This window comes from Chelonus insularis, unplaced genomic scaffold (assembly GCF_013357705.1).
Source record: "Chelonus insularis isolate UGA/USDA-ARS -01 unplaced genomic scaffold, ASM1335770v1 contig_339_pilon, whole genome shotgun sequence".
In the NCBI taxonomy this organism is placed as follows: domain Eukaryota; kingdom Metazoa; phylum Arthropoda; class Insecta; order Hymenoptera; family Braconidae; genus Chelonus; species Chelonus insularis.
The window spans coordinates 569,774-585,684 of NW_023276505.1; the positions used below are offsets into that span (position 1 = coordinate 569,774).

A 15,911-nucleotide genomic window follows, 5' to 3' on the forward strand; every position below is an offset into this window, starting at 1 on the left:
AATATACAAAATTGATATTATTTAAGTAATATAATAAGATTTATTAATAATCATTATGACAATTCACACATAATTGATCATCATCACTATTAACATTATAAATGGCATTGAGTGTTTTAATAACAGTTTTGGCCTTCTCAGAGATGAAGTTATCAAGTTGTCCTACAACATTGAAAAATGTAACGATGTTTTCCAATCCATTATTTATTCTCTCTGATCGTTCTTCACGTGTTTCAGAATATCTCACGGCTCTTGGGTGAGATTGCATGAATTTTGATACTTTGTCTAAAAGCTCTTTGTGATCTTTTGTGAATCTTTCAGCATTGCAAGATAAAACTATCATCTATAAAAAAAATACTTACTATTAATTTAACAAAGAGAACATTTAGCTAAATAATTAAACAATACATTGTTATTATTTTTATTCTTAATAATTTTCGAAACAACTGAAACATTAATTTCTTACTTCACCAAAATTTTTGAAAAAAATACTCACCATTAATATTATTGGTAAAGTCACGTTCATTATTTTCAGGAAATAATCAAATAAATTCACTTGGATTTTGTAATGAAATCTTTAAAAATAACAGGAACCAGACGTAATTTGAAAATATTGTTGTGAAAATTAATATCTTAATGTCGAAAAAATAATAATATTACTTTAAAGTGAAATGTTTAGCAAGGAAAGAAAAATGAACTGAACAAATAGTTGTAATATTTATTGGAATAAGAAATTACTTAATCATCGAAATTATTTGATTAGTCAATTGAAAATTAGCTGACCAATTTCTACATATAAATTGATGTAATTCTATCCAAGAAAAGTAGATTATGACACATTTGTATACTTTCAATTATTTATTTATGATTAATCAATGCAAGAAGTAATTTTTCAAATTACATTAAAAGTCTTAAATAAATTATTTAATGTTTTTTTTTTTTTTTGATTTTTTATTGTATCATTCAATTTTAAATAACAATTTAAAGTTAAGCTGTTATTTTTAATCAATTAAAAATAATTCTTTGCTGATGGTCCTCAAGCTGATGCAGCTGTCATGTTACGTAACTGTGCATCTAGATTCTTGGTAGTTTGAACTGCAATTTCTACTGCTTCTTTGGTGAACTTGGCAATATCTTCTCTAACCTTCTCTGAGTTTGAATCGATAGCTTTTGCAGCTTTACCAGACTCTTCAACAATAACATTGAGACCATGTGTGACTACTTCTTGAAGTTTGGTAGCTTGTTCTTTAGCATTGGGAATTTGCTTATTGATATCATCGACCACTTGAGTGAGCTTTTCTTTAACATTTTCCCAGGCTTTTTCTAATTCTGGATTCTTTGATTTGACCTGTAAAAATGAATATTTTATTGAGTTTAATCCTTATAAACTTTGGTTTAGTGAAATTCTGCTTGAATTTAAAGTTTTTCGCAAAAATACCAATCTAATGAATATTCAAATCATATTGGAGTAAAAAATTCAATAATTCATGAAAACTTCATTTCTGTAACATGTAAAGTACTTTGACAGAAAAAAGTAAATGAATCAAATATTTAAATATTTTTTAAGGAATAAATTATGCATACAAAATGATATTCAATGTAGAAGTGAGGATCATTGCTCATTTATCTCTTGATACTAGATTAATTAAGAGTATGTAAAAGTTTATCGTGTAGAAAAAAATTTTATAAAAAGCATACTCACATTTTCAGATACTTCTTTGATATAATTCTGAACATTTTCTACCAAAGTAGAACTCTGAGTTTTGATGGTGTTAACTACAGTCTCTTGATCAGGGAGATTAAGTTTCTCTTGAAGTTCTTTTCCAAGATTTTGAATACTTGTTTGCGCTTGAGTAATTAAATCAGCCAATTGATTACTGGGCTTTTCTTCAGGTTCGCCATTAGGAAACCCACAAGTCAGAGCCACAAGAGTAGCAAATAAGAGCCCACACACGTATTTCATTGTAATAAAAATAAATTAAATAATTGATTATAATAAATAATTAAATCACTTCGACTCGATGAGTGAGACTGATACATCCAGTTCAGATGCTGAATTCTTTTATAGTGATCGCTTATCAATAACATTGAGGGCAAAGTGCTTATTACGAATCATCTCTGTTTCTTCTCTTGTTCATCTGTCCTCTTATGACACAAAAAATCTTCCAAAGTTCTTGAAATTATGTTAATTATCTATTCATATTTAAAAACTACTTCCTATTACATAATTTTTAAAAGTTAATATTGATACTATTTAGTTATATTTTTTATTTATAATTTGTTAATTTAATATTTCTTATTTTATTTAATAATTTTTCGATTAACAAATGATATACAACTATTCAAAGTCTTCTGTCACGTATCGTACAATCTTTGAGATATACAGATGATAATTTGTGACATCTTAACTGTACAGAGAGGTCAGGTCAAGATAAAAAAAAATGAAATAAAAAAAAATATAGGAGCCAAACAAGTGAGAGAAGAACTAAATATAAAAATCATTATCAATATCTATCGCCCTTTCTGATTATTATTTTTTATTGATTTTTCTTAACCACTTAAATAAAAACTTCTTGCAATAAAAATAAATAAATGAAAAATTCCATAAGTGAAGTTTTAATTATTTTTATTAGAGTAATACAAAAAACAAAAATACTAGAGCCAATACTACGATTACAAAACCACTAAGAAATTTAGTTAAACAATTATTTCTCATAATAAATTGTTATCAAATTTTTAAATGTTTAATTTTTTGAATTGTGTTGAATAAGATAATTTAATTTTTTGCAGGCTCTTCTGTCTTTGGAATAAGCTTCTCAGCTTCAGTTTTGATATTTTCTGCAGCTTTTTCAAAAAATGCAGAAGTTTCCTTTACAAGTGATTGAAATTCTGGATTCTTCATCATACTCTCAACATTTTTACTAATATTCTCCATAGCTTTGGTGTAAACTTCCTGCAATTTATTAGCATTGGTGTCTTCTTGTGCAGGTGCAGCCTAACAGGCAATTGGTAATTAAAACTAAATATTACAATCTTAATAAAAAACAGATATTAAAAACATAACCATTCACATACCTGAATACAAATGAATAGAACTGCTATAACAAGAGCAAAGATAAACCATCGAGCCATTGTTTTGGTTTTTTTAAATTTAACAAAATAAATCAATAAATAGTGTTCAAGTTGTTTCTACGAGAAATAATCGCTTACTGGTAGATTGACTCTTTGACGTTCTTCAGCATTCTGAAACAGTCTTTTATGTGATAACGAGCTGTGAGAATCAAGGGGTCAAATTATATCAAAATATTTTTTTACGTAAGCAAAATACATCTATGACTGTATTGAATTATTTGAATGATGAGATATTCAATACGTGGAATGAAATAAGTGTAAAAGTTGTAAACAGATTCTACATGTAAAATATGAGTCACAATCCAGAAATTTTTATTTCAATAGTTCCAAGTTTATCAAGAATTATGAATCTTTGATAAAAATCCATCAATTTTATTTCCTGTCAATTAATTTCTTGATGAAACTATCGAAAACTCAATGTTAATTTTTTTTTTTCCATCAATTTTAGCAGACTAATATTAATTCCAAGTGTTCACAACATATCTTATGATAATTTTATTTAAAACAGCTTTAATTACATTAATGATAATTTATATTATTTAATTAATTAATATTAAATATTATTTATAAAGTATTATTCAATAATATATAAAACAAGATAAATATTTTTCCACTCCATTTCCACTTAAATATGATTTTTAGTTCTTTTGGAATTAGTTTTCCTCTTCTGTTTCGATCTTTGAAGGGTTTCAGATTTTTCTTTAATGAGTAAATCATTTAGTATGTCAATGATAAACCGAATTTCCGGCCGATAATTTTTTTCTATAGAATTTTGTTGAATTGGTGATCCAGATAGTGACATTTTTTTTGTTTTTGCTGAAGATTTCAGAGGTCTTGGTGTTACTCTATCTGGCAGAGCATTAATAATTAAGAACAAGAACATGCTGGAAAAAATAAACACTTTGATAGAACACATTTTTTCCACTAATTTATTTTATGTATTTAACTGAATCAGTTTAATCTGCTTGGGTTTTTAAGTAAAATGTCACGATTAGCCATGAACACCAGCAAAAAAACCCAGTCAGCAAATTCTTTATTATTGAAATTTAAGATATGGGTCATGTAAACATTTTGAAACAATGTTATGAGTCAATAATTGTTTTAAAATATTTCATATCAAAAACACAAATATTTTAATAACTACCTGGCTGTTTGTGCTTCACTACATTATGATGTAAATTGATATGACCTGGAGCATGCTTATGATGATAATGGTGGTGTGGAGTAGGTTTACCAAGCCAATTGAAGAAATGACTCACTGGACATGATGTTGTAGATTTAGAATCTTGTGGACATTCACAATGATCACTTAAATGAAAAATAGAGTATAAAGAATTGAGAAGATGTTTAATAATACTTCCAGGATGATGGTGATGATGATCTGGAATCTTAAGAATTTTTTTTAACAAAGAAATATGTTCATCATGATGCTTCGAATGTAAGTTTGGTAAGCTAAATATTCTATGGAAGAATTTAGGTTCTGGATGTACATGTGACGGCCAGCCAAAAACATGTTTAATTGAACCAACTAGTCCATGGTGATGTGGATGTTTATTTTCGTGCGACCATTTTCTTGAAATAACATGAAAGAAACCACTAATCGCTTTGGTAAATTGACTTAGAAATTGTCCAAGTACTCCAAGAGCAGCATTTTGTTTTATCAGTCGTTCGATTACTAAAGTTTGATTTTTGGTTTCACTATTGATATTTAACTTTTCCTTTACTCTATCAAGAATTGTGACATTGAAATTCCTCAAAGGATTTACAGCATTTTTAATTTGATTCAGAAAATTATTAAAATAATTATTCGCTCCATCAATTCTTACTCTCATTTTCGTTGCAAATTCTGTCACATTGTTTTTAATATTTTCTACGCAAGTCGAAATTTTGGTAGTAACACTGTCAGGAGTCTTCAAAGGAGCTAGTATACCAGTTATTGACGTAATAGTTGGAATCATTTGTGTGAAACTTTTTTTCATTTCAGTAATATTTTCACCTAACGCACTGATATCTGTAGCTGATTTACCATTGTTTGTATCCAAAAAAGTGGGATTCGTAATTTGTGTCAAAGCCTGTAGTTCTAAAGTTTTATTTGCTAAATCCCGGTATACTTTAGATAATTCGTCAGTTAATGATCTTAAATTGTTATTCACATTTTTAAAGAAAGAATCCGTGTCTCGAAATATGTCTACTATACAAGTTTTGTTTGGAGTAGTATCAATTGATACAACTTGTGGACTCAAAGTTAATTCTGGGCTATGAGTGGTTCCAACTTGACAATCATTTTTATTAGAAGAAGTCACTTTTACTTCTGGTTTTTTTTCCTCTTTTTTTGGTTTTTCAATAGAATCAGATTTGCAGCTAATGGAACGTTTTGCAGAAGTCTAAAAAATTCATGAAATTGAATTATTTAATTAAAATGATTACTTCAATAAATCTCTAATGTTTTACTTTCTATTGTAAAAATGGTCAATACCTGAAAATTATCTGGTAACGATTCCTCGTCATTCTCAAAAGCTTCCAATGAATGATAGACATCACTTAAAGTTTCTCGTTTGAGAAGTCTTGAAAGTTTTTGACTTTGATGTTCGTTAATTCTTGATTCATTTGGATGGCAATATGTTACAGAAGTTAAACAAAAAATTATTGATATGGCGATAAAAAAGCCAACCTGCACAGTGGTCATGATGAAAAATTCGGTCTTACTCTGATCCTGGAAAATTATACCAGCTCTTCATATAGTCGTTGGCAGCATTTATTTGGAGAGATTAGGCACGTCAACGGAAAAATATAATGAGATTGTTGAAGTGATGCGTTCGCTAATCTACGTGATCTTATTTAGAGAAATGGTCAAAAGTACATTTATCATATCATGATTAAATGTAAACTTGTTGCTACATCCGTATTTATTACATAGGAATTAGATAAAATTAAAAACTGATTACTTGTTTAAAATCTGATGTAATTACAAAATTTTTCAACTGATAAGAATATTTATTTACCAATAATTATCAAACAGAAGGCGGAAAGACATACTTTTAATCTTTTTTGTAAAAAATGATTTTATATGCAAATAATTATACATTTTTTACAATCATTTATTTATAATTTTTTATTTATTGATTTTCAATAATTCATTATGTTGGCTTGGTTTCCTTATTTGGCTCCTTCAATTTATTGTCCAACTCATTCAGCTCATTTCCAATTGAAATTTATTCCTACTTAACTTTGTAAGAATCAAGGCCAATCTCTTTGTTCAATACTAATTGACAATCAATGAAAAGTATTATTTCTTCATATTTGGACTATTAAATAAAATTAAATCAATGTTTGAACGTATATTATTATTTATTGATCGTTATACAGTACAATTTTTATGACTAAAGATTTTTTATTGATATTTATTTGTACAAATTTTTAAATCATAAACAATTCAATATTTGTGTAGCTGACAATTAGACATGAATATCAAAATTTTTATTTGAATATCTTTTACAAGCAGTTAGTAAAATTTGAAACTATTACGTTCATCTTTTGTTCTAAAGCTTGAAGGAATTTATCAGAATCATTAGTTTTCAAATTTTTCATAAATATCGAGAGAACATTATAAAGATATATTGCAAAAACTTATGACATTCAGTGACATTTATTGAACGATAATACTTGAAAGTATATTCTCAATTTCTTTTAATTATTGAAGATATTTTGAATGTTGTATTTACTTAGTTTTCAATTTTTTAAAATTATCATCTTAATTTTACTAAAAATTGTTCTAATAAAATAATCAGTTATAAGGGATTTGGAATAATAAGAAATAATTTATTGTGCATATGATTTTTTTATTTACACATCATCTATTGTCATTAATTGAATAAATATAATAATATTACATACAAGTTTTTAAAATAATTTACTAAAAATATTAAACATATTATTAACCATAAACAAGATGAGCCACAATATCATTAAAAATATTTGGATTACATGAAAAATCATCTTCAGAAACGTTCCATACAAATACATTATTATTATGAGCTGTTCTAGAAGAAATGCCTCTATAAATAAAAGTAAATGTAACAAGACTAAAATCGTCACTAGGACTTCCAACCATCATTATATCATCTGTTAAATTTAATATGATAATATCTCCTGCAGTAGGAGTATGTCCTTTAAGTAAAGTATAGAGTGTATCTCTAGAAAGATTAACTCTGATATTCAGAAGATCAAGAGCTGATCGGTCGTAATTAATATTTCCAACTGACCTATTCAAAAGATAAGCTTCTGTATTTTTCTTGATAGGACTAGTAGATACTCTACTATAAACATTGTCAATTATACTCTGACCAGAGCAAGCTACAGGTGCGGATATTAGAGTTTGCTGTGGTGATGTTATGTAGTATTGAGACTGAGAAGTAGGGATGTTAGAACTTTTCTGATTAATATTAATATTTGCTTGTCCCGATAAAGAAGGTCTTACAGACATAATATTTTCTGATCCTATTAATTGTGGATAATTTGGTACATGATATACTGGAGCAATTTGAACAGTTCTTACGTACGGTGAAGTTCTCTGTGATGCAGTAGCTAAACGGATTTGATTGTTTACTCCAACTTCCACCTCTTCTATTAAAGAAGTAATCATACCAGGCAACTCTTTCACGCGGTTAATTATTTGATTGAGTTCTTGAACTTGTTTTCCAATAACAGCTTCGTTGATTTGACTATTACTATTAAAACTGAGGCCTCCTGAACCTCTAACTCCAAATTGTCCTTCACCACTTCCATGAGGAACAAGTATATAACTACCAGATGATCTTCCCAAGCCATTCAAGACACTACATTGAGAACTAGATGGAAAACTGTGAATGTAAGACTGCAGTTTGGAAATACCTTTATTAGATGAGAATAACTTATCACATGAAAACCACGATCGAATTGTTGCAAGAAAGTTCATCATGTTGGCTTTGATATTGTCTAAGCAGCTACCAATTTCAAAATTACCCCTGGTTTGAACTTGTCCTCCTTTGGAAAAAGGAAGTTTAAAAGAGTTATAAATGTGATTGATAATGCCCGAAACACTTTTTTCTGTTTGAGCATAATTATCACATGTTTGTACTACATCGTAGCGCAGTTTAGGTGAAGCATCTATAGATTTTATCTCAGCTTGAATACGTTCTAACATGGTGGGCATTGCACCAAGAAGGTCTTGCATACTACTAAGTGCACCGTGGAGTGATGCACTCATCTCTAACATTCTATCATTCAATATGTCGAAAGTATCAGTTAGACCAAAATGAACCCCTCCTTCAACTTCAGTCGTGTCTGAGCCTCCAATTGATCCTCCAAATGATGATCTTCCAAAAGATCCACTTCCAACTGATGCTTCTCCAACTGATGTTCCACTGATACTTCCTCCAACTGATTTTCCTGCTACAGCAGCAGCTGCTGCTCCTGCAGCAGCTCCACAAGGAATGGCAGCTGCTTTACTGAGACCTGATTTCAGTTTGTGAAAAGGACATGGTACTTTACGGCTTTGTCTCTTTAAATCTCCCTGAAAATAAAATCAATTCATTAAGACTTTACATCGTATTTTAATTTATAATAAATTTTTTATAGTTACTTCAGAACTTTGTTCTGTGTTTTCTTCTTCAATTTGAGATAGCGTCTGAACATTAGTAGGAAATTCTTCAGCAACTTCTTCATTTTTACTGGCACTAGTTTCTGGATAAGTTTGACATAACTGTCCAGAAATTGCAGTTAAAAGCAAAATTAACGATAAAGTTCCTTTGAGAGATCTGTTCATGATGAATTCTTCACCCACTTTGATTCATGGAATCTTCAAACCGCTTACATATAGTCCCTTGTAGGAAGTGTTTCAAATAATTATCGTGATAATCGTGCTGAATAAAAATAACATATCAGATTGTTTAAATGTAATCATTGCAACATTTTAAATAAATTGACTTGATATTTATAAATACTTGCATTCTTATATTACACAATGAGTTGAACCATTCTTGTCCAATCACTTATTTCCACATTTTGACCCGGAAGATGATTAAATAATTCTACAAATTATCCTCGAATAATGAAAAAAAAACTTTTTTGCTTGTTTCAAATAATTATTTAACGTTATTAATTAATAATTTATCATTGGTAGAATGAAAAAAAATTATCATCACAGAAAATTTAAAATATTTTCATTGTATTAAAGAGATCAATTCTTTCATTAATATTTATACACTATATTTTAAAAAAGTCAAATTGAATATAAAATCTAACTATTTTAAAAAGTTCATGCAAATTCTTTGGGTTGGAATTTTATTAACAACAAGTGATTTTTTTCTTTCACTAATTTATTTATATTAATATCCATTTTAATAATTATTATCTCTTTTGTAGTATTTTTTCTTGAATAGAATAGTAATCATAGTTATGTTTTTACACTGTATATCTTTGTGATAGGTTTTACGAACCTAAACATTATCAATAAATAAATAAATAAATAACATAGTTATGTCTTTAAATACGAATCTTGTTCAAATATTTTTTTCAATTTTTAGAACTTATTTTTGTTAATTTATCAAATCAAAGATAATATCTGACAATAACTATCTCCTCCAAACAAATTGACTATATTTTATCATCTGATCTTACTCGTAGTCAGCTTTTTTTCACTTAGCATTTAGATATCATAATTTAAATAAATAGTCATTATAATCGAATATAGTAATAAATAATACAACGATAAAATTATTTGCATGGTGATAGTTTATTTCAATAAATAAATAAATATTAGAATAATACAATAAAATTTGTTTACATTTTTAATGATTCTTTAAAGTAGTGTAATACTCTGACTTAAATTATAAATATATTTTTTTTTTAAATCAATATTGGAAACTTAGATCTTTTCATTGTTGAAAACATTCACAAGATGATCTTGAAGATGGTACTAATTGAATACTCATGTGACGAGGAGACATATCATCAACATAGCTCGATCTTAGAACAGGAACTTCTTCAACTTTTGGTGCAGATACTTTTGTGAAATATTTAACAGGTTGATAAACTGGCTCATTTATCATATAAGTTACTTCTGGTTGGGCTTCCATAGCCATAACTGGACTATAAAATAAAAATAATATTACAAATAATCAATAAAAAAAATTAAACTATCCAAGTTAAATTAATTAACAAAACTTACAGTGACGTCTGTTCCAATGATCTCGTTGCTGGTTCAACTAATTCTGGAACTACTTCTTGAATTTCAGTGTTATAAGTTTCGAATTTAATTTCAGATGGATTAGGAGCCATTGAAGGTTCAAAATAGAATTCCAACATCCTTCCAGTTAACTCATCTGACTGACAAGGTGCAGAACTACTTACTTCTATCTGAGGTTCAGGCATTGAAGTTTCTAAAGTTCGGCTTTGGGCAAATGTAGTTGGCATTGGTAATTGAAGACTTACAGGAACAAATTCTGGTTCATTTCGTCTTAGAGTAAAAGTGGGTTTGACAATAACTTCTTGAGAACGTGATTGTGGTTCTAGATTCTTCCGTTGAGAAAGTTGTGAGTAAATTTTATAGGGTATTTGAGGTTTAGGAGCTGCTACGAAAGCCCCCTAATAAAAAATTCAAGAATTAAAATCAGAAACATAATTTGTAAAAAATTGCATATATTAATGAATAATTATTTAAAGATAATTTACCTGATTTGGAACTAATTCGTGTTTAGTTATAACCAATGGATGAGATCCGTAAGATGATCCACATTTGCATGGACATTCTGGTGCAGGATGACTACTTACCAAAGTTAAAAAGATCAAACTTATTAAAAGTTGGATTAATGAAGTAATAGTGGCCATAATGACGATTGTAAGTATCAACTGATGATGTCGATTAGAGGATAATTTAGAAGAATGAAGAAAATCATCTAGAGTTGGAGATTTATAATGATCCGTACGAACTAGTGGGATCACACACAATGCATAGGAACTGATTTTGGAACTTCCTGTTTGAGAGTAAGAAGAATAGGGGATATAATGTTAACAATGAGATTGCATTCGTTTGAGAAAATTAAAATTGATTAATAAAAGATGTTTGTCGTTGTTAAATGTAAACTTTTTAATTGTTTGACAATTAAATTACTGAGAATTTTTTACTTGGTAAAATCATGGTAAACAATGAATAATTTTTGGAAAAATTATGTTGTTTATTGTTTTATTTGAACTTGTTCATTACACATGTATATTGTTTATCTATAATAAGAAATTAATGTAAAAATTTTTAATACAAAATATTTTTAAATGGATGATCATATTTTATTAATTTTTAAATATCACCCGCGTAAATGATTTATAGATAAGAAGATTCTCTATGATGCCGACTTCTCGAAAGAATCCAAGCTGATAGCAAATTGTTAAAATACGCTAAGTCAATTTGTAAAACAATAAAATTATTGATTGAAAACTTATTTCAATAATTTTTCACACGACAATACTATACCATAATGTGAACATGTAGTTTTTAAATAAAAATACTTAGCCTAAATACAAGAAAAATGTGTGTAACTTAAGAATTCTGGCAAATAAGGTGACGTTTGCCAATTTTGTTCTCGGTTCTACTTCTGTACTTCAATCATTGACTAATCTAATCACAATCTGTTATTAATTATCATAAATTATTATTTAAAAGATTCACAGAATGATAATATTTGTCATTATAGCTTTTGACTATTATAAGTGAACAACATTGTTTACGAAAAAAAAATTTCCACAGATTTTTCGAAAATTTCATGTCTCTAACATTATAATTATTTAAAAAGGTAGGCAAATTTTTTTCTTTTATTTATAAAAAATGAAAAAGTCCATAATTCACAGCTTAGCAAATGTTATCATTACATTTTTTATTAATGTTTTATTAAAACTTTAGGTTAACCCAATTTGACTAAAATATTAATATTACTTCATTACTATATTTATGTAAAAAATAATCGTTATAATTTATTTTCAGGAGCTTCAGAAAAACACGTCAAAAATGATTTATCGGTCATACAGTCTGTTATCTGTAGTAGGAAGCAAGTTAAATTATTATCATCTAGATCAACTTTATTTTTTGCAAATATCATTAGCAAAACGCCATGCCAGTATTTATATAAAACAATGCAAAACTTGCTACCAAGTTCAATTGAAGAAAAATGTATGGAAAATTTTTAACACGAAAAAAACAGGAAATAATTTGGATTCCAGATGGACAAGTATTGAAGGGAGAAGATCAATGTCTGATGATAAATCATCTCAAAATGAAGAAATCCCAAAATTAGTCAAAAAAATAAACGATACTCTTAAAGAAAAAATTATTGAAATAGATGGCAAAGAATTAGGTAAATTAAAAGAACGTTTATTATCGAAACCTACTCCCTCTGATACGTTGTTAGAGTCAAACAAAAATATTCAAGCATCAATAATTGATGCTGCTTTACGTAACAATGCAAGTAAAACCACTGAAGGAGAAGTACTTTCAAAAAAAGGTATTACTTGAATTAATGTTATTAATTGAGTTTCTCTGCTAATCATTACTTTGCTTTTATTGCAGTGAAACGTTTGCGAGTAGATCATTCAGCATCGTCTTTAGAAAGAAATTTTATTACTCCCGTTAGAGCTATGTTAGATTTTATGTTAAAACCTTCAGATTTAGAATCTCTTCCAAAAACAAAACGAAGATCACCGTATGAGGATAAACCTCCTATTACTGTCTATTGGAGAAAAGACATTGAAGCTAAGTAAGAGGGTTTGTTTCGTATCATATATATATATATATATATATATTGTTTAATCTTCATGTTTTTTGGTTCAATATTTCCATTATTAATTTTCATAATTAAACATGTATATTGATTCCGAATAGAGCTATTGAAGTATGGGGATCACGAGAAGCTTTATTAAAAGAGCGACTGAAAAGAGAGGTTGAGCAAAAAGTCTATCAACAAAGTAAGAAATGAAAAAAAAATTTTTTTTTTAATATTCAATTATACATCAACTAATAAATTTTTTAGATTTATTTACTGTAAAAAGGAGGCTTAAAGATTACAGAAAAGAAATAAAAAATCAATCAGTTAGAATAGATGAACGTGAAGGTCTTTTCGGCAGGTCTGGAAAAGTTGTGTTGACTGCAGTCACCATGTAAAACAAAATTATCCATAAATATCATTTATTAAAACCTGATGATATTTATTATATTACTTTTATTTATTTTTCAGAAATGCCTGTAATTTTTTATGTAAATTATTTGCTTGGCTTTATACTGGTTCCCACAGCATGTTTTCAGAATGTATTCATTCTGCGGCTGATACCGCAAATCAATTAATTCTAGCTTATGGAATTCATAAATCTGTACAGGTAAATACATTTTTATTTATAAATTTATTTATTGAAACTTTTAAAAGTAAACTTTTTAGGATCCTAACGCAGATCATCCATATGGCTATACAAATATGAAATACGTATCGTCTTTAATATCTGGAGTAGGAATATTTTGCGTAGGAACAGGATTATCGCTCTATCACGGCATCCATGGCATTCTATTTCCAGTTCCTGTTGAATCATTCTACTGGGCTTATTTTATCCTTGGTGGATCTCTTATATCTGAAGGAGCTACGCTTTTAGTCGCTATTAATTCTATAAAAAAAGGAGCTGAAGATAAGAATAAGCCTTTTAAGGATTATGTGCTCTCGGGACAAGATCCATCAGTAAATGTCGTTCTTATGGAAGATTTTGCTGCAGTTATCGGCCTAGCTATAGCTGGAAGCTGCATGGGATTAACTTCGTATCTGGGAAACCCCATTTATGATGCAGTTGGATCGTTGCTTGTTGGTGGACTTCTTGGAGGAGTTGCTTCTTTTATAATTTATACAAATGTTGCTGCACTAGTCGGCCGAAGTATACCTCAAGAAAATTTAGATAAAATTAATGCTGAGCTTGAGGCTGATGTTATGGTAAAAATAATGTTAAAAATAGCTGATTGTAATAATTCATTTTTTTAATCAACGGAATTATATTTAGGTGCGGGCAATATATGATGTTAAAGGAATAGATATGGGCAATAATCTCGTTCGATATAAAGCAGAAATTGATTTTGATGGCCGAGAACTTACAAGATCATATCTTGATAAACATGATTTAACTGCAATGTTGGACGTAAGAAAATTTTATTAAACTTTTATTCTATCGCTCGTTAAATTATTTGTTAATTTTTATTCATTATTTAGGAAGTAAAAAAAATGCAAAGTATTGATGAACTTGAAACATTTCTACTAAAGCACGGTGAAAATATTGTGGATATGTTGGGAGCAGAAATTGATAGAATTGAAATAAAACTCAAGGTAATATAAATAAACTGCTAATTTATTGAATATTTATGAGGTAGACTACATGATTTCTAATTATAACACTATTATCATTGTTATTACAGAAAAATCATCCCGAAATACGACACTGTGATTTGGAGGTACTATAAATATAAAATTTAGAAAAAGTTACAATGCTAATACTAAATGCTAATACGTGTAAATAAATATTTATGTTATTTAAATTTAAAAGTAAATCATTAAAGTCACTGTTCATTTTTGTGGTTCATTGTACACGTTTTAAATAAATTATTATTTTATAACATTCACCGTATGCGAATAAAAAATTATTAATTCATTTTTTTGGTTAAAAAAACATTAATTATGAAAACATATTCGGTATTGGTTCAGTGTAGTATTAAATCAAACAATATTTCAATTATTCGAGTAAAATAATATTAGTCAGGAATAATTTAAAAATAAGTATAAATACTAATGTTCACAAATAAATAGATTTCTTCTGACATTTACACATCTTTACACGACATTCCTTTTCTTGAAATGTCAATCCAGTTTCTCAAGAATTAATTATCTATAGTAATATTGATGTCTCGATATATCAGCTACTCCATCTTCATACTGCATAAATTCTATATTTGTATCAAAATAGTCGTGACACTCCTTGCAAAATCTAGCCCGACAAATAAACATCAAAGGATGATGACAGTTGTGGCACGTCCGGATGTACGTTCGAGGTGTTGAACTCAAAAAATGTCTCACAACTTTAACAGAATTGACGTGAGGCTCTGGATTATATCTTACACAAAGTTCACAAAATAAATGTCCTCTTCGTAGAATATACGTCATTTGATGACAGAAAAAATGCCTGATTGTTTTTGGTGGATCAAGTCTATCAATAATATTTTGATCGAACATGATGGAATAATTTTAAATATTTGCAAAACGACTGTAACTTTTTGACTGACTATGCACTTTGGAATGGTTCCGAATACCAATCCTTTTAGTTAAAGAAATGACTTTAGAAACTGTGAAGTTTTGCTTACTACCTACATAAACTCTGTAAAGGTACAAAAATTGGAGGGGAAGAAAAAGATAAATTTTCATAGAAAACGCCTAAGAAAAACATTTAGCTAGCATCTAGTAACTTCATTATAATAAAATACCCTGACACTAAGATAACAATGAACTTTAAAGAACATTAACCTTGAGTGGGCGGGTCAGGTGTACTTTCCCTTTGTGTATTTTCACTACCTGCAGTTAGTCAGCTGTCGAAATTCTACAAATTCTTTACGAAAAAGTCCTGCATAAACTATATATTTAGTTTTAATATTTTTGAATTATTTGTTTCTTGGTAAAAATAACTAAATATTGAATGAAGTACAAAATTTTTTATTATACCTAAATATGATTGTC

The 15,911-nt window shown here is 28.2% G+C and overlaps 6 protein-coding genes across 8 annotated transcripts; 1 reads left to right on the forward strand and 5 right to left on the reverse strand.

Annotated features, from left to right (window-relative positions):
- Positions 1-16: 16 nt before the first annotated feature.
- On the reverse strand, positions 17-661 carry LOC118066273 (uncharacterized). Its single transcript, XM_035082193.1, has 2 exons — positions 497-661; positions 17-343 (listed from the first exon to the last, which is right to left on the reverse strand). Exons 1-2 carry the CDS (start codon positions 524-526, stop codon positions 44-46), a joined length of 330 nt encoding a protein of 109 aa, XP_034938084.1. The 5' UTR covers positions 527-661; the 3' UTR covers positions 17-43.
- A 269-nt stretch (positions 662-930) lies between these two features.
- On the reverse strand, positions 931-2,045 carry LOC118066271 (uncharacterized). Its single transcript, XM_035082192.1, has 2 exons — positions 1,703-2,045; positions 931-1,348 (listed from the first exon to the last, which is right to left on the reverse strand). The coding sequence occupies exons 1-2, from the start codon at positions 1,961-1,963 to the stop codon at positions 1,037-1,039; spliced, it is 573 nt and encodes a 190-aa protein (XP_034938083.1). The 5' UTR covers positions 1,964-2,045; the 3' UTR covers positions 931-1,036.
- A 564-nt stretch (positions 2,046-2,609) lies between these two features.
- LOC118066270 (uncharacterized) lies at positions 2,610-5,851 on the reverse strand. Of its 2 annotated transcripts, none has more exons than XM_035082191.1 (5): positions 5,609-5,851; positions 4,277-5,516; positions 3,329-4,016; positions 3,076-3,243; positions 2,610-2,995 (listed from the first exon to the last, which is right to left on the reverse strand). In XM_035082191.1, exons 1-3 carry the CDS (start codon positions 5,816-5,818, stop codon positions 4,000-4,002), a joined length of 1,467 nt encoding a protein of 488 aa, XP_034938082.1. In that variant the 5' UTR covers positions 5,819-5,851; the 3' UTR covers positions 2,610-2,995; positions 3,076-3,243; positions 3,329-3,999. The 2 variants fall into 2 exon arrangements, with proteins under 2 accessions (XP_034938082.1, XP_034938081.1); XM_035082190.1 differs by having other exon boundaries at positions 3,316-4,016.
- A 1,099-nt stretch (positions 5,852-6,950) lies between these two features.
- On the reverse strand, positions 6,951-8,966 carry LOC118066327 (uncharacterized). The gene is made up of 2 exons (XM_035082277.1): positions 8,753-8,966; positions 6,951-8,683 (listed from the first exon to the last, which is right to left on the reverse strand). The coding sequence occupies exons 1-2, from the start codon at positions 8,933-8,935 to the stop codon at positions 7,067-7,069; spliced, it is 1,800 nt and encodes a 599-aa protein (XP_034938168.1). The 5' UTR covers positions 8,936-8,966; the 3' UTR covers positions 6,951-7,066.
- A 1,060-nt stretch (positions 8,967-10,026) lies between these two features.
- Positions 10,027-11,075, reverse strand: LOC118066294 (uncharacterized). Its single transcript, XM_035082228.1, has 3 exons — positions 10,843-11,075; positions 10,340-10,755; positions 10,027-10,260 (listed from the first exon to the last, which is right to left on the reverse strand). Exons 1-3 carry the CDS (start codon positions 10,996-10,998, stop codon positions 10,047-10,049), a joined length of 786 nt encoding a protein of 261 aa, XP_034938119.1. The 5' UTR covers positions 10,999-11,075; the 3' UTR covers positions 10,027-10,046.
- Positions 11,076-11,533: 458 nt separating this feature from the next.
- On the forward strand, positions 11,534-14,804 carry ZnT49B (Zinc transporter 49B). 2 transcript variants are annotated; one of them, XM_035082280.1, is made up of 10 exons: positions 11,534-11,957; positions 12,146-12,662; positions 12,728-12,914; positions 13,040-13,122; positions 13,188-13,314; positions 13,392-13,530; positions 13,590-14,126; positions 14,194-14,328; positions 14,400-14,513; positions 14,603-14,804. In XM_035082280.1, the coding sequence occupies exons 2-10, from the start codon at positions 12,170-12,172 to the stop codon at positions 14,645-14,647; spliced, it is 1,860 nt and encodes a 619-aa protein (XP_034938171.1). In that variant the 5' UTR covers positions 11,534-11,957; positions 12,146-12,169; the 3' UTR covers positions 14,648-14,804. The 2 variants fall into 2 exon arrangements, with proteins under 2 accessions (XP_034938171.1, XP_034938172.1); XM_035082281.1 differs by having other exon boundaries at positions 11,534-11,725.
- The last annotated feature ends 1,107 nt before the right edge of the window (positions 14,805-15,911 follow it).

Coding starts and splice junctions, on each gene's coding strand:
- LOC118066294 (XM_035082228.1), bottom strand. CDS start 10,998: ATGGCCACTATTACTTCATTAATCCAACTTTTAATAAGTTTGATCTTT. Junction 10,756..10,842: donor ACGAATTAGTTCCAAATCAG/GTAAATTATCTT, acceptor ATTTTTTATTAG/GGGGCTTTCGTAGCAGCTCC. Junction 10,261..10,339: donor TCATTGGAACAGACGTCACT/GTAAGTTTTGTT, acceptor TTTATTTTATAG/TCCAGTTATGGCTATGGAAG.
- ZnT49B (XM_035082280.1), top strand. CDS start 12,170: ATGATTTATCGGTCATACAGTCTGTTATCTGTAGTAGGAAGCAAGTTA. Junction 14,127..14,193: donor AGCTTGAGGCTGATGTTATG/GTAAAAATAATG, acceptor AATTATATTTAG/GTGCGGGCAATATATGATGT. Junction 14,514..14,602: donor GAATTGAAATAAAACTCAAG/GTAATATAAATA, acceptor TTGTTATTACAG/AAAAATCATCCCGAAATACG.
- LOC118066327 (XM_035082277.1), bottom strand. CDS start 8,935: ATGAACAGATCTCTCAAAGGAACTTTATCGTTAATTTTGCTTTTAACT. Junction 8,684..8,752: donor ACACAGAACAAAGTTCTGAA/GTAACTATAAAA, acceptor TTTTATTTTCAG/GGAGATTTAAAGAGACAAAG.
- LOC118066271 (XM_035082192.1), bottom strand. CDS start 1,963: ATGAAATACGTGTGTGGGCTCTTATTTGCTACTCTTGTGGCTCTGACT. Junction 1,349..1,702: donor TCAAAGAAGTATCTGAAAAT/GTGAGTATGCTT, acceptor TCATTTTTACAG/GTCAAATCAAAGAATCCAGA.
- LOC118066273 (XM_035082193.1), bottom strand. CDS start 526: ATGAACGTGACTTTACCAATAATATTAATG. Junction 344..496: donor CTTTACCAATAATATTAATG/GTGAGTATTTTT, acceptor TTTTTTTTATAG/ATGATAGTTTTATCTTGCAA.
- LOC118066270 (XM_035082191.1), bottom strand. CDS start 5,818: ATGACCACTGTGCAGGTTGGCTTTTTTATCGCCATATCAATAATTTTT. Junction 5,517..5,608: donor CGTTACCAGATAATTTTCAG/GTATTGACCATT, acceptor TGAATTTTTTAG/ACTTCTGCAAAACGTTCCAT.